The following is a 25641-nucleotide window of genomic DNA, read 5'->3' on the forward strand; positions in this document are numbered from 1 at the left end:
TGACTAATTAAACAGTGATTTATATAATTCATTTAAAATGCATATATATCTTTTAAAGTCCAATCCCTTAGAGAATTAAAGGTCTTGGGGCCCTTGCACTTTTTCTAAAAGAAGATATATCTGGAAGGAGGACTGATTCAGAACTGTGGCAAAAGCAAAAAAAAAAGAAACCTATAATTGTATATACATCTTTCTCACTCTGTTTCATTTTGGGGTAATCAGCATTTTATAAAATGCAGAAAAGAAGTAAAAAGTAGTATTCCAAAGAAAATGAAGAGAATGGAGAGAGAGAAAAAGGAACTTAGTTTGCACCAGCACCATCTGTACCTCTCATTAATTTTCTGTTCTTGCAAACAGAACACTGAATTTATCTACTCATTCTTCTGAAGCAAAACTAAGCAAAATTAGTGTAGCAAACAGTCTAAAGGCTACTTATCTATATTTTCTGGGAAACCTGCATAGGAAATTAGTTGACTTATACCCATATTTTATTGTCTTTTACCACTTTCTCTTTTTTCTCCTCCTAGAATCATCCAGAACCGGATTTTGATTGTTATCTTGGCACTCATCATCATCTTTGCAGTCCTGATGGTTATTTTTTTTTCTGTCAGGGGACATTGATACCTTTGTTCTTTGCTAACCAGCAGCAAACAGCTTCAGAGTCATGAAGACAAAGTGGTCACATGAATCATTCTCTTGCACTGAAATGGCTCTCCTTCTCAAAGCCCACAGTCCATCACTGGGGCAAATAGGAGAAGTGTATGTGTCATTCTTGGCTGCATGTTCATTAAATATTTGTCTTTTGTTAAGAGATATTTCAAAATAGGAATGTCCATATTTAGCATATGGAATGGCAAACATAATTATCAGATATAAAGACTGCAATCATAATTAAGATACTAAATTTAAGGGCAGATTATTAACACTGATAATGGTAACAGTTGAAACGTGATTTGTACTGAATTGGTACTTAAATCTTTATCAGAACCCCCTTTTAGGATCCTGGAAATAGAGGCAAAAATATTTCAAATATATCCTTTGACATTCTCCTAACTCTCCTTAATATAACCCAAAAAGCAAAGTGACAGTTTCTAATAAATATAAAACTTTTTTGAAAGTATGGTTTAATGTCCACTGTGAATTTAATATTCTAAGATTTATTCTAACAACCACTTTTCTTACCTTGTATATATTCTCACCCGCCCCATGTTCTGAATTGTCAACTAAGTTTATTTTGCAGTTTTGCCCTATGACCATGTATTACAGTTAGTTTTGCTCTGTATTATTGTGATTTTAATGTATATGGAGTTCAAATCAAGAAGATACTGTTTAATAAATGCAAGGAGACCACTTCATGTCATTTCTGGATCTAAATGTGACAAAATAATGGCATTTAAAATCTGCAGAATTGTGCTAGAATCAATATGATGGTATTGTGGTTGAATGAATATTCTGAATGAATTGTATCCAAAGGTAATGTTCATTTGTTTAAAAAAATATGGTCTTAAGTTAATGTTCTTGGATAAAATCTGTTCACATCAGGCTGGTAAAATCCTTCTGCGATCCTTCTAAGATTTCACTTATCTCCCTTTTAGCCCTGTCTTGACAGTGATTTTGCCCTCTCATCTCTAACCCAGTTTATATAATCTGTATTTGGACACTGTAAGTCAAGCTGCAACCAAGCCCTCATCCTTGTACCCTTTGTACAGCCAAGGCAGGTTTACTGTCTAGTCTATATGCTATACAGGAATATTGTCCAATCTGGTCCCTTAGTATAAGTGTCAATAGGATGACCTGAAAACATTTATTTGAACACCCATATTGTTTGAACACTCCTATTACTTTATATAGTATTATGTGAAAGGTTTTTTTAATGTTTGTGCCCCTTTAATATGCAATATATGAAGTGATGGATAACAGTACAATCTCACACATATTCACACTGTCCACTGGGCATAACTGGCAATAAAATCCAAAGTTAAAATTGAATTTGATATGATTTTCCTCCCTCATCCCTGTGACCCAAATAAGCAATTTCTTCCACTGCCCCCTTTTTCCCATATGGAGTCTGTACAGGGCTTAGTGACCTAAAGGGCTTATAGATGGCTTTGAAGTAGGATAATTGTCAAGCCCAACAGCTGTGAACATATAGTGTAGCATCCATACTTACTAGGGAATATACTTTATATGGTTCCCAATTTCCCTGAATTTGGGGAACTATGGAAACTATGTTTCCCAGTGTTCCTTGAATTCCTTGGAGGTTGTTCTATATGGTTGCAGCAGCTTCTAAAACCCTATTGTACTACTCACAATCAGCTAAGGAGAGACAATAGAGAAAGAAAAGGCTGTAGGACTGTATTTGGAAGGACTATATTCTAGCCCTTCTCAGTATATAATCCCTGTTTGATCAATTTTTCAAGCGCTAATACCACTATTTTGCCACTTCTCATTGTAAAATAGGTTTGGCTAAAATCCCTTTATATTCTGGTGCTCATTAGGAAAGGGTGCCACACTTACCTAATAATAATCATGCTTAGAATTATTCATTTACCTGGGTAGGCAAGCAGGACGTTTTCATGATAACTTTTAAAATTCACTATTTTCTTGCAAAGATTTTGAATTGTTATGGAACAAACTAAACCATAAAATATTAGAGGGACACAAAAGATTGGCAATCACCTGAAGGTCATAAGAATCTAATAGCTTTATTCTACCTAGCATTTTAAAGAACACATCCACAATATCCCTATTCAAACACTCTGGAATAGAATTTGGCCCTAAACATGTTTACTATACCCAGACACAAAGAACTAAATGAATGTTATGTTGATGTAGCTGACTCAAATAAAACTTGTATAGCTTAGTGAAGAAATTCAAGATGAAGAGATTCACAAGAGAAATGTTATTTATGGAAAAAGGTTAGGGCATGTATGTCTTCAGATAAATCATTTAAGTTGTGTACACAGAACTATAGCTTTTACCTTCTTAATAATAGGGGAGGGCTGAGTTTGTGGGATCTGGGCAAATGGGGATGAAGAAGATGCTTTCCAGTGTTAAAAGTATGTATCAAAGCAGGTCAGAAGATGTACATTTTCACAAATCCTTTGTTCTGAAAACAGCTACTGTAAATATAAAGTTCAAAGAAAATATATTAAATTCTGTTTATAGGCTATTTGTTATTGCTTGTCATTTTTCTGCCTCTTAATGCCAGTGGTGAAAACTGCACTTAATCCTGAAGTTATACTTCCAGATGGAACCTTTTTCCAAAAAGATTTTTTTCTTTACTGTTGCAAAAATGCAACTATGACATACCAGTCCCTTGTAGAGATGCAAAATAATTGAGTTTTTTTTTTAAAAAAAACAAACACTTTTAATTCCAAATGTTTATATCTTTATATATATAAACATTTGGAATTAATTTATATATCTTTATATATATAAACATTTGGAGGTATGCTTCATAGGTTTCATAAAACAAATTTGTCATAGTAATATTCCTATATTTGATGATCTGATAATCAAGCCAGTGCCTCCTTACATAGGCCTTCTGTAATGTGTATAGATGTTCTGATTTTTGAACATCTAATCTTACAGAAGCCATAGGAACTGTTTTTATATGAATTTATCCTAAGAATATGTAGGACTAATTCAAAATTTTAACATGACTAGTTATTTTTTGATGCTCTGTTTCACCCAAACTAATGTGTACATGATATGGCAATGCATGTTATGTATACCCACAAAGAAAAGTCTCATACTCTCATGTATACCCCTGTTTAGATATCAGATATAGATTACATGCTTGGGCAGTGCATGGTTTAAAAGTGATTGAGATTGAATGTGAAAACAGCACCCCTCTGCTATTCATTAAAGTAGCTTGACTTTTTTCAGGTGTCCACGCAACTGTGAAAAGATGCCACTGCTTTAATATGACATTTAAGCAGCACATTTTTTTCAGACCTGCACTGAAGCTTGAGAAAAAAATCAAGCTGCTTTGTTGGGTAGCAGAGAGGTGCTGTGCTCATGCTTGGCCTGGAGCGATTCTTCTAAATTATTTTCAAAGTATGCACAGCCACTGCATATCGTACATTCCCTAAACAGTTGCACTGACTATAAATTGACTCCTAGACTATGTTCCATCAGCAGAAGGTTTGACTAGGCATGGTTTAATATTTTCTGCGTAATAAGCACCTTGTTAACAGGAAGAAAAGGGTATATGAAGAATTTCCAGGTTCACTGTCAACCTTGGTTTACAGAAAATAAGCACCCATACATAGCTCAGTGATCACTGTTTTCATTTGTTCAAATGAGATCTTAGACTCACTTTTATCCTCAAGTGAATTCTCAGGGTCCATGTGAAAGTTACCCTGAGTAAGCTGCTTCTATAGTGCCTGAGCAATTAAACCCGACTGTAGGAAAACTATCCCTGCCAATCCACTACCACACAGGTTCTGCCTGCCACTGAACGTATGCGCCATATGTCTTCAGGTCAATGTATGAATCAAATGGATCCAAGCATAACTATTGAAAAGCAAATGAGTCTAACACTGCAAAGCTGTTAATGAATTAGCCAAATTAAGACATCTTACTGTTAATTTAGTTTTCTAGTGTGTACGTTCCTATTTGCTAAACAATTCCACAAAGCAAAACACTAATTCTGCACTGAGGCAGAATCAAACAGTTTAAGTAAAGATGCTTGAGTTTTAAAGACTTTTTAAATGCTCTACATTTGGGGAAAATATCAAAAAAATGTAGCTGGACTGACGTCAGTTCCCATCTCGGGGATACAAGGCCATTTGGTATTCTGTTTAAGGCAGTCTGGATTGTCTTATTTTTGCAGCCAGCTTGGTGGGGGGTTTTCTTTGCTGCTGCTTCAGAGCATGGAGCTTCAAAGACTGAAATTAATGGTGAACAAAATTGTGCAGCTCTGACCATCCCATGCGGGGCAAACCCATTGAGGGTTGTCATTAAGTAAAGAAATAAGGGGGAAAAATCCTGCCAATGTCTTTAAAAAAAAAAATCCTCATCAGATAATGACCTCAGTGATTGGGTTTTCATTACCAAACAGCACCCTGAGATTGTCTGTCCCATAAAAAGAGAGAGAGAGAAAGCAACTGTGTCTCCTCTCTCTCTCTCTCTCTCTCTCTCTCTCTCTCTCTTTGCACATCTTTTCTTTAAACCTGTCAGATCATTTCAGTATTTCAAATCCGAGGAAAACAGCCTGCCTGCTGCTGTATTTGAAGTTGTAATGGTGTCAAAAAGTCACGACTGACTGACAGCCGTCAGTCCCAGAGGAGCTCATTAAATCATAAAAACTTGACAAGGAAATAATTGAGCATCACTGGCAGCTTGGCGCCTGTTTAGACGTTTTTATTTTCTTTCATTATCAGTCCCCACCATTATGTTCATTAACAAATTGAATTAAACAAATATTCAGGGCTAATGATTTGTTTATCATGTTATTATTGTTATTATTACTTCTATTATTATTATTATCATTATTTAAACATTAGCTGTGTCATGTGGTATCTCAGCAGCTTCATGCTATCATCTGACTGAATATTTTTCCACTCAGAGCTCTGGGTACTGTTGGAATATGAAATAGATTATTCATTACCCTCCTCTTTGCCACTGATTTGGTTTCATGTAGCGTCTTCCACAGAGAAAGATGAAAACTTGTCAAAAATAGGTTATATCTTATTCTAAGGGCAACAATAGCAGCAGGTACAGGCACACTTTAATATTTAATTAAGGTTGATGTTAACCCCTTTAAATGACTTTTGCTGTGAGTTATATTCAAGTGCAGAACACAAAAATAATTGTACTTAATTTGCAACCAGCAGCAGTAGGCATTCATTTTAGACTTTCTGGAAATGTTCAAGAATAATTTTAAATAATAAAATTTTGAAGCATAAATATTTATATATTTTTCTCTACCCTTGGATTAAACACTTCAGAACTACATGTATAATCTCTTTTATTTTTAAACCTCCCACTAGAAATCTAGAGAACACTGGTGATGGAAAGAGTTACATGAGAATCCCTGAGAACTTTTGTGGCAGTCGTAATAAAATTCTGTTATTCATGACAGACTAACTGCTCGGCATGTGTTTTTGAACAAGGAGAGTTTTGTTTCAAGCAGCTGCAATTAAATGCCTCTTATTGGGAGGGGGAACAAAAGATTTATTTTTAATTGTGTATCCTTGTATTGCCTGCTGATGTTAGCACTAAATCCTGTGGTGAAACAGAAAGAGTTGGGTGGATGAACAGATCTAGCTAAAATTCATCATATCATTTGAGAAGGAGGAGTAATTTATAAATCATATTCTAATCTCAGTAGAATTAGAACTGTACCCAGTTTCAGCAGAATCGTATCACTGATTCTGGTCTGTTAATCACTCACAACTACCTTTGGTCCATCTAGCAACAACCATTGTGCGGCATGCATCTGCTGGACTGAACACTATCACTCAAGACCAAGCAGACTCCATAGTTTTGTCATCCATCATGCACCTACTCAATCAAACATGCTTCATAGCTCCCCATGGGCTATTATGGGGATGCCGAGGACCAGTGACGCTCATTTATACATTAGGTGCATTTTCAAAGCATCAGCAGAAAGCATTTCAGAAAAATGATGGCCTCCGAGAACAGCCCACAATGGGGGAGAGGAAGACTGGTAGAAATCTGTTACCTCATTCATTGGCTTAATGGTAAAGCCTGTCTTTTGCAAAACATATCAATACAATCCAGTTTCAGAAATACGGGCCACATCCCAACCAACTATTCTAAACTAGGTCTTTAAAAAACTGATGAACAAATGCCATTATTAAAGCCTCTAGTTCTGAAAGTGTTTTGCCATGCTGTGTTAAGGACTTCTTCAATAAAAATGAGTCCAAAATGTTCCTGGAAATGTCATGCTAGTCAAATGGATCTTTGGATTTAGTTGTAGAATGTGATTCTGAAGACTGTATGTATTTTTTTTTTTCCCATTCTGTGAGAGCATCTCTTTTATCAGTTCCCTCTGCCAATCCACAAATCGCTTTTAAACATTTTTTGAACTTCAGTTTCAGGAGAGCTGCACTCGCACCAGAACCCCAAATAAATTGTAAAGTAAAAAGAGTTTTAAAAGAAGTTGATATGAGGAAAACCTGCCAAGAAGGGACAAGAAATATATATATATATATATATATATATATATATATATATATATATATGCCTCTTAGAGATGTATTTATATATCTGAAGAATTTCTGAGCCTTCTTTCATTAAGATTATTAAAGTGGAATAGAATAAAAATGGCAATAAAATAAAATCCAAATTTAAACACACAGAAAGAACAAAGGCAATGCACACTGTTTACTGAATTTGCTGGTGAAGTACAATTCCTTTTTTTTTTTTTTTTGTCTGCGCTCAGTCATTGCTGACCCTGCAGTGACTGCTTGGATGAGTCCTTGCAGTTTTCAAGGCAATTGTTTTTCGGAAGTGGTTTGCCAGAGCCTCCTTCCTAGGGCAGAGCCCAGCTGGCAAGCGCAGGAGGTGGGTTTCCGTTGCTTCGCACCCTTTTCGGGCGCGTGCAGTTTTTCGCGCTTACCGGCAACTGCTCCCAACTCCTTTTTTTTTTTGCAAGGCGCCGCCAGCATTTTTCCTCCCACCGGACTGAGAGTACCCATTTATCTACTCACGTGAGTTTTCGACCTGTTGGGTTGACAGGAACTGGGGAGGAAACAGGAGCTCACCCTGTTTAACGCGAAGGCTGGACTCGAACCGCTGAAGCAGCGACCATTTCTGGCCGGCAACTTTCAGTGACTAAAGAAGGCTTATGTAATAGGAAAGCATCTTTTAGGCACTAGTCCCAAGTCACTGAGTGCCTAGTAATGGGGCCCAGTAATGTACCAGCAGCAACCATGTATTGATCAAGTTCCATATGTGTTGGATGTCCAATTCCATGTAGGCTAATTTCTGAGAAAATTTCCAAGCCAGCCCTGCACTCAGCATACTGCAGATATGTAACCTCAATGCTAATTTACTTAGAACACTAAGAATGGCTAGGCTACCTCTGCCACCTACAGTAAGTGATGAAATTAAGCACCATTGAGGTTTAAGGCCCCAACAAGAAAACAACAACTAGCAGACTAAAAATTCTTACCATCTTCAATTTCTTTGGTTGCCGCCAGTGAGTGGTAAGTTATGTTACATCATGCAGTTGGGAAGAGGAAGGAAGTAATGGTAAGAGGAGATAGGGTTGCACCTGGGCTGCAGTCATGCTACTGAACAGGTTCGTGGTCTGCAATTCCACTCAAGCACCTGCAAATGGAGATCACAACTTGGTGATTTCTGTTTTTACATGAATGAAAAGATTGCAAACCCAAATATAATGTGGTTATATGTCCCCTGATTTTCCTAATCAGTGAGAATGCTTTCACTACTTACAAATACACGTATGAGCAATTTTCCCTAAGTAATTACATATGCATGTAGTACAAAAAGATCACAATGCTTGCAATACATATCGCAATGTTGACAGTACATAAACATTCCATTCCCAGAGAACCAGAAATAAAGAAATTGGATATATCTCGAGAAAAACAAAACAAAACAATTACATTGTTTTCCAAGTAATTTGTATATCTGTATCTATATATACAGATATATATGATATGGACTAATTTAATGTTGAACATATAAATAGGTACTCAACCTTGACGCTAAACAGAACAAATCTTGTATCAAGTATGTTCAGAATATAGCACTACACCGACTGAAGCTGTTGTATTTGTTACATATAAATAATGAAGGCATCTAGAGGAGTTTTTTAAAAACATCTGTAGACTATGATACAGTGAACTTGTGCACTCAGTCATTCCCTTCATCCAAACAACTGCCTTTGGCGTGAATAACAGCTTGGCTGATATGAAGCACAGTATTGATCTGTTGCTCAAGAAAGTCCACTGATAGTTCTTTGGACTTTTCCTGAGGTATGGCTGTAACAGCCAAACACAAGAGGGATCTGCTGCTTCTATCTCTAGTCCATCCCAAATGAATTCAACAGGAGACCAGTCCAGAGAGGACAAGGCTGCTCTCAGTTTGTATTATTCTCTTTCACTTAGACATAAACATATATGTACATTTTCTCCTCTATTTTCTTCTCACCATGAGTCAGGACCCATTTTCATTAAACTGACATTCAAAAACTTCCCAGATGTAAATGGTAAATTGGTTTAACTTTCCAGATGGATTATATGAATGGCCAACAGGGAACAAGTGAGTCTTCTTTTGTTCTTTGTATCTGTTTAAAAATTAAAGTCCGAATCTAAAGTTAAATGGTATGGAGGTAGAGTGAATAAAAGTTCATTTACAGTTAATGACTTTTTTTTTTTAATTGTCATATAGATAAATTTAAAATTCAGTGAAGTACATCTTTCATTGACTCATATAGTAGAATCAAAACAGATATTTTGGTTCATGGGAGAATGACATTTTGTTCTTGCACAGTTTGAATTTATTAATTTATCTAATAGTTGAAAAGAATAGGTGGCATAAGCTATCTGATTTGACCCCTTTCTGAATAAGTATTGGGGTAATCAGTAGAGGGTATCCTTGAGAACCACAATGGACTTGCACTGCATTGTTTTCATGAAGTTTCAAGTCAGAGCAAGAAGGTATCAGTCAATGAAAAGGGGAAGCAATTTCTCCCACTGTTTTTTTTCTTTTCTTTTTTCTTGGAATTGAATTAAATACTGACCTTCATGTGGTTTTCCCCAAGGGTTATCACAGTTTCCTAGCCTGAACGTATTTCTGAAATTCACAAAATGTATTTTGACCTGAGCAACCATAAAAGTTTTTTTATAATAAATGAATCTCTTGATGTTCCTTCTAAAATCTTGAAGCTTGTCAGATGCAGATTCAGTCAAGAATCACAGAATCTGTAATTCTGATTTGTCAAACATTACAGGTTGTTTTTGGAATGAGCTTGCAAAAGGGCCTCTCCAGCTACCATCTGCAAGATGCCTAGTGGTATCTGGTATCCAAAACTCCTATATGCCATCCATTATGTAGAACTCTTTTTAATGGCCACAGCCTCAAATGTGATTTTGCATGAGAGTACACCAAAATCTGTTGAGATTTTCAATACTCTTATGCAAGATTGTTTGAGATCTTGGCAGTGAACTCACCAATCGTCTGCAAAATTTGGCAATCTCACAAAATTTCAGCAATTTATTTTATTTTTTGGCACATGCAAAATTGTGCAATGCTAGCCCCCAATCCACAATGTGAAGAGGGATTAGTCCTTTATACTTTAAAACCATGACCAGTTTACTGCTTGAGTCCAAATCAGCATTTTAATTGCACCAAAAACATCCTGTATAACTGGTAAATAAATGATGTTGCATCATTTTTTTTCAGACTATTTCTGTAATTTGTTTTGTTTCACCTGCAAATTGTTTTACATTTCTTTTTTTTTCTTCTCAGTATTAGCTACCTTATCCAGTTTTGTTTCACCTGCAAATTTGATAATATTTGGAAATTGGGGAGAGAATGCTAGTATGTTATTGAGAGCAAAAGACATGATAGGGAGAAACATGTGGCCTGAAGAATGTAATAGCTATTCAACATACCAGTTGAAATAAGTATATCTGGTAGGGAAACCTAAGATTTTAGATACCAGTTTAGTACACACTAGCAATTTGTTAATCTCATTTCAGCAAAATAGACAGCATACCTAACTACTAAAATTGATACAGTATGTAAGAGAGTATGTTACAGATTTTTTTTTCTACATAACAAGAGACTAGATCCAAAGATAATATCACAGATGGCTTCCCAGCTATAATATTGTGGCTCACTTTTTAAGTGTTCTTTGGTCTTACTATAATGCAATTCATACTGAAGTCAATAATAGCTTTTTAAACATTCAGCAACCATGCTCACAAACAGCCCTTGTCTGACCAAACAATTTCCCTTTCAATTGTTTTAAAAGAAAGCAGATTTTAAATCTGGATTGTCTCTCTTTTTCTCTTTCCAACCTGGATTGTCTCTCTTTCTCATCTGTGATGCATTAATTACACTAGCATTATAACTTCTTCTTAGGCTTGACCATTCAATTCATCTTTTCTACAGCTTCAGAAGTCAGTTATGTTGGCTTGAAACAACTTCCCACCACCACCCTCATAATTTAAAGCTCAGGTCCATCTTCACCACTCATTCATAGCAGACTCAGTGTGAGCTAAAATCATGCATTAGCTCTGTTCCTACTGAAGACTTTGGAATTAATGGGAGGACTATTGTTAGTTGTTTCCCCATCTCCAATCTCTCTCTTTCTCTCTCGGTGGTTCCAAAACTTATTTTTATCTTTTAAACTACAGCTTGTAAAATATGCTGGGAAAAAAAAAGAAAAGAAAGAAACAGGAAACACTCCAAGATTTGTTGTTGTTTAGTCGTTAAGTCGTGTCTGACTCTTCGTGACCCCATGAACCATATTGCGCCAGGCCTTCCTGTCCTTCACTGCCTCCCTGAGTTTGCTCAGTTTCATGCTCATTGCTTCAGTGATGCTATCTAACCATCTCATCCTCTGCCGTCCTCTTCTCCTTTTGCCTTCAATCTTTCCCAGCATCAGGGTCTTCTCCAAAGAGATCTCTCTTCGCATTAGGTGACCAAAGTATCTGAGCTTGAGCTTCATTATCGATCCTTCCAATGAGCAATCAGGGTTGATTTCCTTTAAGATTGACTGGTTTGACCTCCTAGCAGTCCAGGGGACTCTCAAGAGTCTTCTCCAGCACCACAGTTCAAAGGCATCAATTCTTCGGCGCTTGGCCTTCTTTATGGTCCAGCTCTCACAGCCATACATTACTACTGGAAAAACCATAGCTTTGACTATGCGGATCTTTGTCGGCAAGGTGACGTCTCTGCTTTTTAATATGCTATCTAGGCTTGCCATAGCTTTCCTCCCAAGGAGCAAGCGTCTTTTAATTTCATGGCTGCAGTCTCCGTCTGCGGTGATCTTGGAGCCCAAATAAATGAAGTCTGTTACTGCTTCCATTTCTACCCCTTCTATTTGCCAGGAATTGATGGGTCCAGATGCCATGATCTTAGTTTTTTTAATGTTGAGTTTCAAGCCAGCTTTCGCACTCTCCTCTTTCACCCTCATCAAGAGGCTCTTTAGTTCTTCTTCACTTTCTGCCATTAGGGTGGTATCATCCGCATATCTGAGATTGTTGATGTTTTTCCCTGCAATATTCCAGCCTGGCATTTCTCATGATGTACTCTGCATATAGGTTAAATAAGCAGGGTGACAGTATACAGCCTTGTCGTACACCTTTCCCTATTTTGAACCAATCGGTTGTTCCATGACCAGTTCTAACTGTTGCTTCTTGGCCCGCATACAGATTTCTCAGGAGACAGGTAAGGTGGTCTGGTACTCCCATCTCTTTAAGAACTTGCCACAGTTTGTTGTGATCCACACAATCAAAGGCTTTTGCATAGTCAATGAAGCAGAAGTAGATGTTTTTCTGGAACTCTCGTGCTTTCTCCATGATCCAGCGAATGTTGGCGATTTGATCTCTAGTTCCTCTGCCTCTTCGAAACCCAGCTTGTACATCCGGTAGTTCTCGGTTCATGTATTGCTGAAGCCTAGCTTCTAGGATTTTGAGCATAACCTTGCTAGCATGTGAAATGAGTGCAATTGTGCGATAGTTTGAGCATTCTTTGGCATTGCCCTTCTTTGGAATTGGAACATAAACTGACCTTTTCCAATCCCGTGGCCACTGTTGCGTTTTCCAAACTTGCTGGCATATTGAGTGCAGCACTTTACCACCATCATCTTTTAGTATTTTAAATAACTCAGCTGGAATATTGTCATCTCCACTAGCTTTGTTGTTAGCAATGCTTCCTAAGGCCCACTTGACTTCACTCTCTAGGATGTCTGGCTCAAGGTCAGTGATCACACCAGCGTGGACATCAGGGACATTAAGATCTTTCTTGTATAGTTCTTCTGTGTATTCTTGCCACCTCTTCTTAATCTCTTCTGCTTCTGTTAGGTCCCTGCCTTTTTTGTCCTTTATCATGCCCATCTTTGCACTAAACGTTCCTTTCATATCTCCAATTTTCTTGTAGAGATCTCTAGTCTTCCCCATTCTATTGTTTTCCTCAATTTCTTTGCATTGTTCATTTAAGAAGGCCTTCTTATCTCTCCTTGCTATTCTCTGGAAATCTGCATTCAGTTGCTTATATCTTTCCCTTTCACCCTTGCTTTTCGCATTCCTTCTTTCCACAGCTATTTGTAAAGCCTCATCAGACAGCCATTTTGCTTTCTTGCATTTCTTTTTCTTTGGGATGGTTTTAGTTGCTGCCTCCTGTACAATGTTACGGACCTCCGTCCAAAGTTCTTCAGGCACTCTGTCTACCAAATCTAATCCTCTAAATCTATTCATCACCTTCACTGTGTACTCACAAGGAATATGATCTAAGTCATACCTGAGTGGTCTAGTGGTTTTCCCTACATTCTTCAATTTAAGCCTAAATTTTGCAATAAGAAGCTCATGATCTGAGCCACAGTCAGCTCCTGGTCTTGTTTTTGCTGTCTGTATAGAGCTTCTCCATCTTTGGCTGCAAAGTATATAATCAATCTGGTTTCGGTATTGACCATCTGGTGATGTCCATGTGTAGAGTCGTCTCTTGTGTTGTTGGAAAAGAGTGTTTGCTATGACTAGCTTGTTCTCTTGACAGAACTCTATTAGCCTTTGCCCTGCTTCATTTTGTACTCCAAGGCCAAACTTGCCTGTTATTCCGATTACTCCTTGACTTCCTACTTTAGCATTCCAATCCCCTATGATGAAAAGGACATCTTTTTTTGGTGCTAGTTCTAGAAGGTGTTGTAGGTCTTCATAGAAGCGGTCAACTTCAGCTTCTTCAGCATCAGTGGTTGGGGCATAGACTTGGATGACTGTGATATTGAATGGTTTGCCTTGGATACGCACTGAGATCATTCTGTCATTTTTGAGGTTGTACCCCATTACTGCCTTTCCCACTCTCTTATTGACTATGAGTGCAACTCCATTTCTTCTAAGAGTTTCTTGCCCACAGTAGTAGATATAATGGTCACCCGAATTAAATTCACCCATTCCCGTCCATTTCAGTTCACTGATTCCCAAGATGTCGATGTTCAATCTTGTCATCTCATGTTTGACCACATCCAGCTTGCCTTGGTTCATAGATCTTACATTCCAGGTACCTATACAATATTGTTCTTTACAGCATCGGACCTTCTTTTCGCTTCCAGATACATCCACAGCTGAACGTCCTTTCGGCTTTGGCCCAGCCGCTTCACTCTTTCTGGAGCTACTTGGAAATGCCCTCCGCTCTTCCCCAGTAGCATATTGGACACCTTCCGACCTGAGGGGCTCATCTCCCGGCGTCATATCTTTTAGCCTTTTAACATTGTACATGGGGTTTTCTTGGCAAGGATACTGGAGTGGGTTGCCATTTCCTTCTCCAGTGGACCACATTTTGTCAGAACTCTCTGTCATGACCTGTCCGTCTTGGGTGGCCCTGCACGGTATAGCTCATGGCTTCACTGAGTTACGCAAGCCCCTTCGCCACGACAAGGCAGTGATCCATGAAGGGGACTCCAAGATTAATTGAATCTAATCACAAAGTCAGCTGGGTGACTTTGGGCCAGCCACTCTCTCAGCCCTAGGAAGAAGGCAGTGGCAAAGATTCACACTTCCTAGCTGCCTGCAAGAAAGTCCTAAGAACATGACTCTTGGCTCTTTTCTCAGGTCTTGGATTAGGGTGCTTGGTGGGCCCCTTGAGGTTGGGGGTGATGCCGGAGGGTGTTTGTTTGCTTGTCTGTTTTAAGTTGTTCCCTTGGGGTGATGGTTGTTTCTTGCTTTTTAAAGTTGTGAAACCCCCCCAAAATTGTTTTGGAGTTGAGCAGCCTAGAAAATTGATAACTAAATAAATAATAATGTTGGAAATCAAAAGGGTGAGGACACCTATTTAATCTCTGGTACTACTTTTTTCTTCTTGTTATCCTCTTCTTTCTTCCACTAGGCTGCAGATTTATTTATTTTTTTTTTTTTTTGGTGCCTTCAAATCAGTCTTGACTCCTGGCAACTGCCTGAACTGATCCCTGCAGTTTTCTTGGCAAGATTTTGGAAGTGGTTTGTTGTTGCCTCCTTCCTAGAGCTGAGAGAGTAACTGGCCCAAGGTCACCCAGCTGGCTTTGTGCCTACGGAGGGACTAGAACTCACAGTCTTCTGGTTTCTAGCCTGATGCCTTAATCACTAGACCAAACTGGCTCTCACCAGGCTGCAGAAATGGGACATTTAAATTCTTAACACAGGTCTGAACTGATCCTGTATAGTAAGGTTTTGAAGTTAGGCTGAAGGTTGCCTATCCCTATTCTAAATTCAATGACAATTACAGTGACAATGACCCTCTGAAGAGTGCAACAGGTCAGAGGAAAGGAAGGGCAGCAAAAAATTTGCTTTACTCCTGTTGCTGCTGGAAGCCTCCTGAATACTTGGGAATGGTATTTATGTATTGTCAAGATCCAGATCTTTTAAATGAGGCACAGCAGATAAATAGAATACTGTTAGCTTTGCTATTTGGGAATAGCTACTTTCAGCTCACAAATACAGATTATCTAGTCTAAATATGCACATGCAAGTATGTACATTTAAAAATCAAAAAATAAATAAATAAATGAGGAAATGTTAGTTCCATCCACACCCATAATCAACAGGGGAAAACTAGGCTAGTATTAAAGTTCAAAAGGTTAGCACACTTACTCTACACTTGTACAAGGGTAAGCAGAAACAATCGTTCACTTCCTTTATTTATTTGTTTTTTCAAGTTTTCAAATTTTCCAAAACGATGCTGTCTCTGCTGGCAAAACCATGTTTCAGGGTCTTTCGAAAGGCCAGCAAGGTCAGGGCCAATCTAATCTCCAGAGGGATGATGTTCTACAGGGCAGGTGCCACAGCAGAAAAGGCTCTCCTCCTAGGCCTCATTATGAAGAAGCTTATATTTGTATACATGTCTCCTTCACTTATCATTTTAAATACTCTAACTTAAAGACAGAGAGAAAAGGGAAATAGCATTTAACAAAAAGTTAGCGTTAAGAAAATAGAAAGTTTGGACCACTAGGCAAATCAGGAGAAACTTGATTGTTATGAAAATGCGAACCACAACAAAATAGAGAAAGAAAATAGATTAAAAATGGTTTTCTGGCCAGGAGAAGAGAATTCCCCATGCTGGCTGGGGAATTCTGGGAGTTGAAGTCCACTCATCTTAAAGTAGCCAAGTTTGGACAATACTGCACTAGGATTTTGAAATTCTGTGAGAACTCTGCTGGAAGAGGTTAAGCCCTGAAGCTTCCCTGCCTCAGCTACAAATTATTAATTCAGCAGAAATGAGAATGTTCAGTCCTGACCAGGATTCTGGCAAACGGGAGGGAAAGCTGAAGTAAGAATTTATATTGTCTGAGGCTCCAAGCCATGCTCCATGAAGGGTCTTTGGACTCGGTGGAGACAAATCTGCCTGAATATCCAGCACAAACTCTTTCAAGAGTTTCTCTATAGTTCTACTGATGACTACACTACAAAGTATCTAAAATAAGAGTGTGTTTTTTTAATTCCCCAAACTTTCTATCACCTCTTTACCTTCTGTTTGGCTCCCATTCCTGTTGGGAAGATTGTCCTCCATTTCTACTCACTCTTTGGAAGTTGTTTTATGTTTACAGTACATTGCCTTATTTATTTATTTTTTAAGCCTGGAATTTAAGGAAATAGATGTAAAATAAAATCTTTGGATTTCAGCTGTTTTTGGTATTGCTTGTTTGCTACTAAAGCCTTAGTATTAACTACATGCTCTTTTGCATCTTCCGATCAACAGGGGGAAGTACCACAAACAGAAATGACCCACTTTCTGGTTTGCTCACTGAAAAGAGCTCTGAAAAGAGCTCTATAAAGGTATCTCTGTATCTCAGATTTAGCTCCAAGTCACCACTAGAACACTATAACCAATCCTCTCCCCCCACCCCGCAAAAAAACCCCTGTCTTCTCAGTTATGAGTTCATGGGTAATGATGAGGAGACTGAATAAAGGCTAAATTATACACAGGATCCCAGAACATTAATTTAGTGACAAACTGTTCAGGAAAAAAAAAATCTGAGATTTTTTGAACCAATGCTATACTATTTGTTGGTTTCTTAATTATCATGAAAACTGTGATTGCTCTATTTATGTATTCCACTACTTATTAAGAAGATCATATAACAGCTAAACCTAGCATGGAACCAGCTGTGGTTTTTGTAGTTGCTTTTTCAGGGGTAAAAAGCAAAACAGGTACAGATGATCCTCAACTTACAATCATTTGTTCAGTGACCATTCAAAGTTACGGCAGTGCTGAAAAAGGATACTTATGACTGGTCCTCAAAGCTTTAGCTGTCCCAGCACAGCCTGAGACTTGCAACTTCCTGCCAGCTTCCCCACTGATTTTGGTTGTGTGAAGCCGGCAGGAAGTTGGCTTGCCTAACAACCATGGAATTCAGTTAATGACAGCAACCGGGACTGCAGGGATTGCTGTTGCTAAGTGATGTGGTCGCATTTTACGACTGCATTATTTAGTGATGGAAATTCCCATCCCACGTGGCATCATAAGTTGAGGACTACCTGTAAAAGGATTGTAAAGTAAGGATAGATGTCAGATATTTTTCTTTTGGTGATACAAAAAACTTGAGGGATCATTAACTCATATGCTTTGGTCTTATGAATCATTGACATCCTTTTGGAATTTTATTTTAATGTACATAAATAGATTTATGGGGATTTTTTTTAGTGTTAAAAGAATTAATGTTATGTTAAATTATGTCCCAAAAGTTTGGAATTTCACTATTTTTTAGGAGTTTGGATTATATCAGCCAAACTATAAGAATTAACTACCAAAATCAAACTATAAGAATTATTTTGAGAAATTGGAAAAATGATAATATTCCTGATATTAAAGATTGGATTCAAGAGATGTGAGACTGATCGGTTTCCAAAATATTTTAATGTTAGACAATCATTAATTACTATTTTTCCCTTAAGGTAGATTTAGGAAAAAACAAACTTTTCCATTTTACAACAATAACATCAATATTGGAATGAGATGCAGAATTCTAAACTTAAGTTGACTTTTGGACAATATGGCCATCAGAAAAGTCTCACCTTTGTTCAAATGTTGAGCTCTTTTTTAAATTCATGGTTTGCCTATGAATTTACATGTTACAGATTAGAGAGGCAGCCAGAAGAGAGCAGCATATGCACAACACATTTCTTGATAGAGAGAATTAAAAATCAATGTCTTTGTTGACAAATCAAAAAAAGACGCACCCTATTTTTAAGGATAGGGTTCTTGAGCAGCTCAGTAACTGAAAGCACTTCCTGCCCTATCTGGCCATGGGTGTGTGTCCTGAGGAGCCCATCTTCTGACGCACGTGTTGAACATGAATGGAATTTTGTCAACAAACTTAATTGCATCAATGCTTCTTTTCTCTTTGCACAGAGAAAACTGATAATGTCATGACAGTTGAAGGTATTGTTTATTCAGAATGGTTTGTATGAAAATGGATAAAATATTCCTTTCCAAGTCCATTTCTATTAAGACTTGGCTCTGCCAACTGGTGTGGGGCAAGGAAAGATACAATCAACCCTGGGGATGGCTGGCACCTTGACGATACTCCCTGAGTTTATTAACACTTAATTAACATCAGCCTCTTGGAAGTATCATATAGGAAGTTTGTTTTTTTAGCATATTTTAATTAATTAATTAATTAATTAATTAATATTTATCTATTTTAATCAATGTTTATTCTGTTTTTACTGTAAACCACCCAGAGTCACCCCACAGTGAGATAGGCTGTGACAAATTTGAAACAGAAATAAATAAAAAAATAAATTTCAGAATTTAAAGATTCCTTGTCTGCTTTGGATGTTACAAAGAGTTTATCTAGAGACAGTGGAGGGCACCAGTGGTGCTCTATGTAACATAAGATGCTAGGTACCACTGCAGGTAGTCCTTGCTTACCGACTGCCTTGTTTAGTGGCCACTCAAAGTTACGATGGTTGGAAAAAAACAGCTTTGCGACCTTGCATTTACAGCCATTGCAGCATCCTGTGATCACAGGATCACCATTCTGGCACTTTGCAACTGGCACACATTTATGACCATTGCAGTGTCCTGCAGTCACGTGATTGCCATTTGCAAGCTTCACAACCAGCTTCCAACAAGCAGAATTAATCAAGAATGTGGAACTGAAATTGCAGGTTGCAATCCCATGATGTCTCACTTAATAACTGTGATGATTCACTTAACGATGGAAGCGGAAGTGTTGTAGGTCCAGCACAGTCATGTGATTTTTTGTTTAGCAACTATGGTGCTTAGTGATGGACTTGCTGGTTCCAACTGTGGTTGGTAAGCGAGGACTACCTGTATTTAAATTTATCATTCTTTCTCAAAATAACACTAAAGGATCTCTTGGCCATTTCAAGATCCTTTTCTATCTGAGAAAGAGCAGCATTTATTTTTTTTTTGGGGGGGGGGGTCATTTGGCAGAAAAATTCCACAATAATTTATCTGCTTTCTTAATGACAACAACCACCACAATAATTACTTGCTTTTAATCATTACACAAAAATCTACTTTCTCAGGTGAGCATGTCACTAATAGTAGAAAATTATGTTAAGGTACAACAGTCGTAGAGGCAACCACTCAGTGCTCCTCAGATTATCTTTTTACTTAAAAGGAGAGGCAGTAAATGGCTGCTCCTGTCAGGGCACCAGAACTTCAGCAGCTGCCCAAGGGTGCCAGGTACTAAAACTATTTTGTGGTGAAACAGATAGTGGTTTAAGCCAATTTTTAGCCTTGACTCTGCCTAATGATTAGGTCTCAATGCACAGACTCCGAAGCATCCATCCAATTCTTGACATCACCCAAGTGAAATAAATTTTCTCCCTCCCTCCCTCTCACAGGCGTGTTTATGAACACCTTTGCCCATATATTGTATATGAAGAAAACAATGTAGTGGCTGGAGATGATGTAGTCAGTGCATAATGATCTTCGATCATTAATACTTCTGAAAATAAGATCGATCTACAAGTTTGTTTGAAGTGGCGATTGGGAGCGGTAGTGAAGGCAAATGAAGTAAGCTGTTCGGATCAATACGGGAGCTGCAAATAGCAATCATTCTGAGAATATAAAGAAATGTCTATGAAATTATGACTCTCAGTATTGTATGAAGTGTATAGATTTTGAGTGTCTTTTTTTCTTTAGATAAGCACTGTGTGTTACACATTTCTTAAATCAATATATTTTGGAAGTCTTTTCTGTGAGTGTTTACTTAGTTTCTCTTTGCAGTAGAATCTTTTGGAAGTTAGCCCTTCTTTATATTTGGTTGCTGTAGTTTCAATATGAACTTTATTCTCTGGTTATTAGGTGTTTGATTAGCATGTTATTATAGGTTTTTTAGGAGTAGCAACTGAAAATGTTTAGAAATCTGATAAATTAATTATTATTAACTACAGAATAAAAATATCAGCTGTGATGATGGAAGACTTCAAAATTATATTTGGTTGCTCACTTAGCCAACAATAGGTTTTGACTCCCCCCGCCCCGCCCCCCACAATACATGCTTAAGAGTTTGTTCCCCTCCCTGCTTTTTATCTATAAAGTATTTGATCATGGAAAAAAATTGACTGGCTTGTAAACAAAATTACTGAAATGACTGAGGATTTTTTGTTAATCAGTTTCAGGAAGTATATGTCCTTCATATAAATGTATCTTTAAGCAAAATATTGGCTTTGAAAATGAGCAGTCTGACTCACTGGGAATTATCTTTACAACTTTATTAAAGAGGTCTTCTCTTGCATGACTCTTCTACTCTTCTAACAATGGCTGCTGGTTGAGTGGGCAACAATGTTGTTGTGTATCACTGAAAAGTTCAGGTTCTTGGTTGTGATGATATATGTGAATGACCTTTGGGGACAGGAGGAAGAGCCACAGGCTAGGCAATGGTCTGATAAGAGGCAGCTAGGTCTCCAGGTGGGGAAAAAGCAAGGGAAGCATTTGAGAAAGGACCCTCCCTAGTCTTCCAGAGACTAAAAAGAAGGAGGGGAGAAATGCCTTCAGTCTTGCAGGATTTTGCTAATGTAACCTTACAATAAAGATAGTGAGTGCTAATGGTCTTGGTTGTGCTTCTTGTCTGAATTACCGTGAAGGGCTAACATCAGTTTCAAGATCCATCCTGGATGCATATAAATGGTCTGAAGCTTTGGGCTTTTATATAACCTGCTTTTTTAAAATAAAATAAAATTTATTTATTTATTTATTCAATAAATATGGCTGCCAATCTCAAATACATGACTCTGGATGGCTAACAATACTTAAAAATGAGATAAAAACAATATAACAAAATCATAAATGATATATATACAGCTAAGGAAAACCAACCAACAACAATGAGCATAGCCACGATACAAGCTCAGCTATACATTTCAACCACTGCTGGTGAATCAAATAGTCCAGGTGCCTTCGAATGACTTAATGTTCACATTTTGTAGTAATCATCAATGAAGCATTCAGTTGTCAACTTTTCTCCATCTTGCTAAAGCATTACAACATTAAGTATATGGTCCACATGCCAAACAAGGGCACTGCTTTAGCCAAAGCACCAAGCCCAAGGTACACTTCATTGCACAAATGGATGTTCAAACTATGAGTAATTTGTCATAGTTGAGGCATTCTTCAAAAGATCTATCTGCAGCTACAGGTCATCACCAATGCAGTTAGTATTGCTGTCAAGCAGAGGTGGCTAGTGGCTAGTTGAGACGTGAATTTTCCTACCTGGGGTTGGGGGTCCTCTTTACAGAATTTGTCAGTTCTTATTCATCACCAGGGCCATAGAATGTCAGGCTTCATCCTGTCAGACTGGAGTAAAACCAATTAAAACAAGCACACAAGAACCCAACAATTCCAGATGTAACATTTATTGTACAAAAGCTAAGAAACCATTATGAAAGAATTCCAGCAACTATTGTGAATCTAATTTAAGTCTTAATTATAATGAGATTTTAGAAATCCTTATGTCTTTTTCACCTGTAGAAGTTATGCTATGGGCTAGATGGCCCTCTCTTTTAGATGGAAGGGCTGCTTTCCATTTCTCTTTTGGTTTGGTAATGGATAGATTTGATATCGGGATGTTTTATTCTAACCATGTGAGAACTAACCCTCATATAGACAAATTATACCTCAGCTGGACAGGCTCCATATTCAGGATATCATGATGGTTCATGAATCTACCTCACCTATTCAATTGGAACTTTCACCATTCGTGTCTCATTTCTGGAATGTTATATCCAGAGCTACAAAATCCTTAACTACCAACTTGGTAATTCAGCTCCTAATTATAAAGGAAACAATTCTTTTTGTGGTTTCAAGGCCACTCTGATAGTCCTTGGGAATAGAATAAGGAGGCAAGGCCATCAGATGATAGGGATGCTGAGCTTCTCTGTCTAATATACAAACACACAGATATACATCTACAAACTCATCTATAGAATATTCCAGATTTATGATTGCATAGGGCCATATATGTGAATGAACAGACAGTTGCTTCAAGAATCATAGTTACAGGTAAGCAATCTTGCATTATTATGGTGAGTTGCATTGTTATTTGGTTAAAAAATAAAGTGTCTTTCCTGGTCCAGTGAGCACTGGCATGCAAATAACTAATATGAAACATGTCTTTTTAGAAACAGAATTATCAATCTTCTTTTAATGGATCTCAAGGTCTTATGGCATACATTAATCTCACAATTTATGCTATCTACTTTTATGGGGTATTCAAAAGCAAATTGAGAAGAAGCAAGTTGTATGCAGCTTCTGAATGATATCTACTTTGTAAATTTATAGGTGAGAGATTTTAAAGATTGGGGCAACTGTGTTTTCCTGTGTTCCTGATTTAGTCAGTTTAAGAAGAAATTGTGATGAAACCTAAAAACTGGGCATTCTCTTAGCTAATAGGACAATCATTTCTTAGTTTTGGATCTAGGTTAAACTAAAATTTTACATATTATGTAAGCTACACATTATATATCAACATGTCGAAATGTGTGAGAGCCAGTTAACATCCCCAGTATGTTAACACTTGGTTAACCTAATTCAGAATTATGAATTTAACTAGTGATTGTCAGTTCGTGAAGATGAGAAACTCAGATAGAACTTTTACAGCAACATGTTCATAGCAAGATTAGACAATACATTCATGATCTCTCCCAAAGCTACTATTTTCCCTGGGATAGAACAAAAAGATTTAGAAGGATTTTCACTGGAAATGCAACGTAAGTAGAAAAGGAAACCGTAACCATTACAGCAAGTTATGTGAAAACACATTTGTGCATTTTATGCTATTTAAAATTATATTTCTAACTATAAGTATTTCCATGTGTCTCTTGTTAACTTAATTTCTCTGTAAATATCTATGGCTAGGGTGCCTCTAGTTTCTGAATTTCTAGATTTCATGTACGTATAATCTAGGTGAGAATAATTTTACCTAGCACTTATTGTCAGCAAACCTGGATTGTGCAAAAGGTCTTAAGAAAACAAATATGGCTGAAAAAATAAGGCATAAATATTACATTTTTGCTAAAGAAGTAGATGCAAAAATATCACACATAAAAACTGATCATTCATTAAATCTGTTCCTGTCTTTTTTAAGATGGCTTACAATAGCAGCAAAATATAAGGAAAAAAGTACAATAAAATAAGGAAAAACAAAAATAATCCGATCACATATCACTTAGAAATACTTAACTAAAAATTAAGCAAATTTTACTTAGCTATCCCAATAAGGTAATATTCAGATCTGCTGGCCTTCAGCTCTCCAAATCCCTATCCTTCATATCCAGACAGGCTGCAGATTGTGGGGAAGACTAAATTATAGCATATTTACAAGTCTGTTTATACACTAATTTCTTGTCTCAGTACAAATACATTTGTCTGGCACCAGTAGTTTCATTCCTGTTTAACAAGAATGAAGCATGACTTTATTTGCAGGCAGCTTTCATGCACAACAGTTCTGATGTGTGCAAGACACTCTTATGTGCAAGGATAGACGATGGAACAACACGTATCATATCACATGTTCAGGACAAAGCAAGTGACTGTAATGATTCAGTAATATATAACGGTGAGTGAATAGATAGAGTAGACGTCAACAGAGAAAAGGGATGGTTGGAACAATAGGTTAATGTAATGTACAGACCCTGTTTCTTTCAATAAAATGGCCCACTGCTAATATTCCTCTGACATGATAGCTCAGCCACAGCTATAGTTTATCATGTGAGATCTTATACCGCTCAGGAGCATCTATCTTGCCCCATGGGCCAATTCTGAAGCACTCTTTCAGCCCGGTGAAGGGTCTTCCAACTGACTGTTTCTGGTGAAATCTTTGACTTTCACGGTATCCCAATAAAAATCTCTTTGATTTAAAGAAGTTCTTGTTTCTCCCACAATTTGGTTTCTCCAGAATGCTTGTAAAACTGTTGTTCCAATAATTTTGGTATTGAAATGGGAGCTGAAGACAAATCAGTATTCATAGCAATAAAAATGAATTCTTTTTGCTGACCAGCATACTTTGTTAAAGTTGCTCCTTTTGGCTGCAATTATACTTCTGCTGATTATTAGCCAAACAACATAACTGTGGCTGCAATTACATTTTAATCAATACTATTAAAATACATTTTAATCAATACTAAAACGCTAACTGCTGAAATAGCTGTTAATTAATCACCTTTAGGTATGTACCAGAGAGATAACTATCCCTTCCAAGGAATGATAATTTCATGGTTTGTAATGACAAGCAGATTACATTTATTTGGTAATTTTGGAGCAAGAAGTGGGGAATACCATAAGGCGTTTAGATTCTATTTAAAATGTTTTTTCTGTCTAACTCTCAGGCAACAGTACAATTTTCCCACTTTTAGTTAAAACTAATTACTTGCCTTCTCATGTATGTATGTGTTCATGTCAGATGGCAGGGAAAAGTTCATTTCATTTCATTTCTCTCTTCCATTCCATCTGAAGCAACATTTACCAGTCTTCATATCCACAGAATTTATGTCAGGGCCCCAGCTTTACTTGCTAGGTATTGCTGCATTACATGGAGAACGTCATTTCTTCTCAGACTTAAGTTTGCATCTTATGTTTGCCTGTTCATATCGTGTCTAAGGTGATGCTTTTTATATATGTCTTTGAACTAAATGGAATGTGTAGTCATGTATTGATTTTTGTTTTAAGTGTATCAAATGAGAAATTGCCTTGCCTTACATTTGTCTGTGTAAAATATGCTTTTGATACAAAAAGCATAGTGTGTTATTCTTTATCCTATTCTCCTAGGGGTATATATTTATCTTAAATAAAATAAATTCCAAAACTTATTTTATTTATATACAGAAGAAGTGATTTTATCCCACCCTGGCTTCCTGTCAAAAGCTAAAGATGCAATCCAGGAAAGAAAGAAAAAGAGAGAGGCAGGCAGGCAGGCAGGCAGGCAGGCAGGCAGGCAGGCAGGCAGGCAGGCCGGCCGGCTGGCCATGTTAG

The 25641-nt window shown here is 37.4% G+C and overlaps 1 protein-coding gene across 5 annotated transcripts in view; it reads left to right on the plus strand.

Moving 5' to 3' along the window:
• Positions 1–25641, plus strand: part of VTI1A (vesicle transport through interaction with t-SNAREs 1A) — a 279816-nt gene that overhangs the window by 243702 nt on the left and 10473 nt on the right. For 4 of the 5 annotated variants that reach the window (XM_088132265.1, XM_088132261.1, XM_088132266.1 and 1 more), the window contains one exon: positions 528–3170. The exons of the other annotated variant lie outside the window; for it this stretch is intronic. Coding sequence is in view for 2 of the 4 variants with exons in the window: in XM_088132261.1 (XP_087988387.1) it covers positions 528–621 (94 nt within the window). In the remaining 2 variants the exon portion in view is untranslated. Of the gene's footprint in view, positions 1–527; positions 3171–25641 lie in introns of those variants that run through there. 5 annotated transcript variants of the gene reach the window in all.

This window comes from Python bivittatus, unplaced genomic scaffold (assembly GCF_059951505.1).
Source record: "Python bivittatus isolate LINGU-HERP-01145 unplaced genomic scaffold, Pbiv_v1 ctg000980_np1212, whole genome shotgun sequence".
Taxonomy (NCBI): Eukaryota; Metazoa; Chordata; class Lepidosauria; order Squamata; family Pythonidae; genus Python; species Python bivittatus.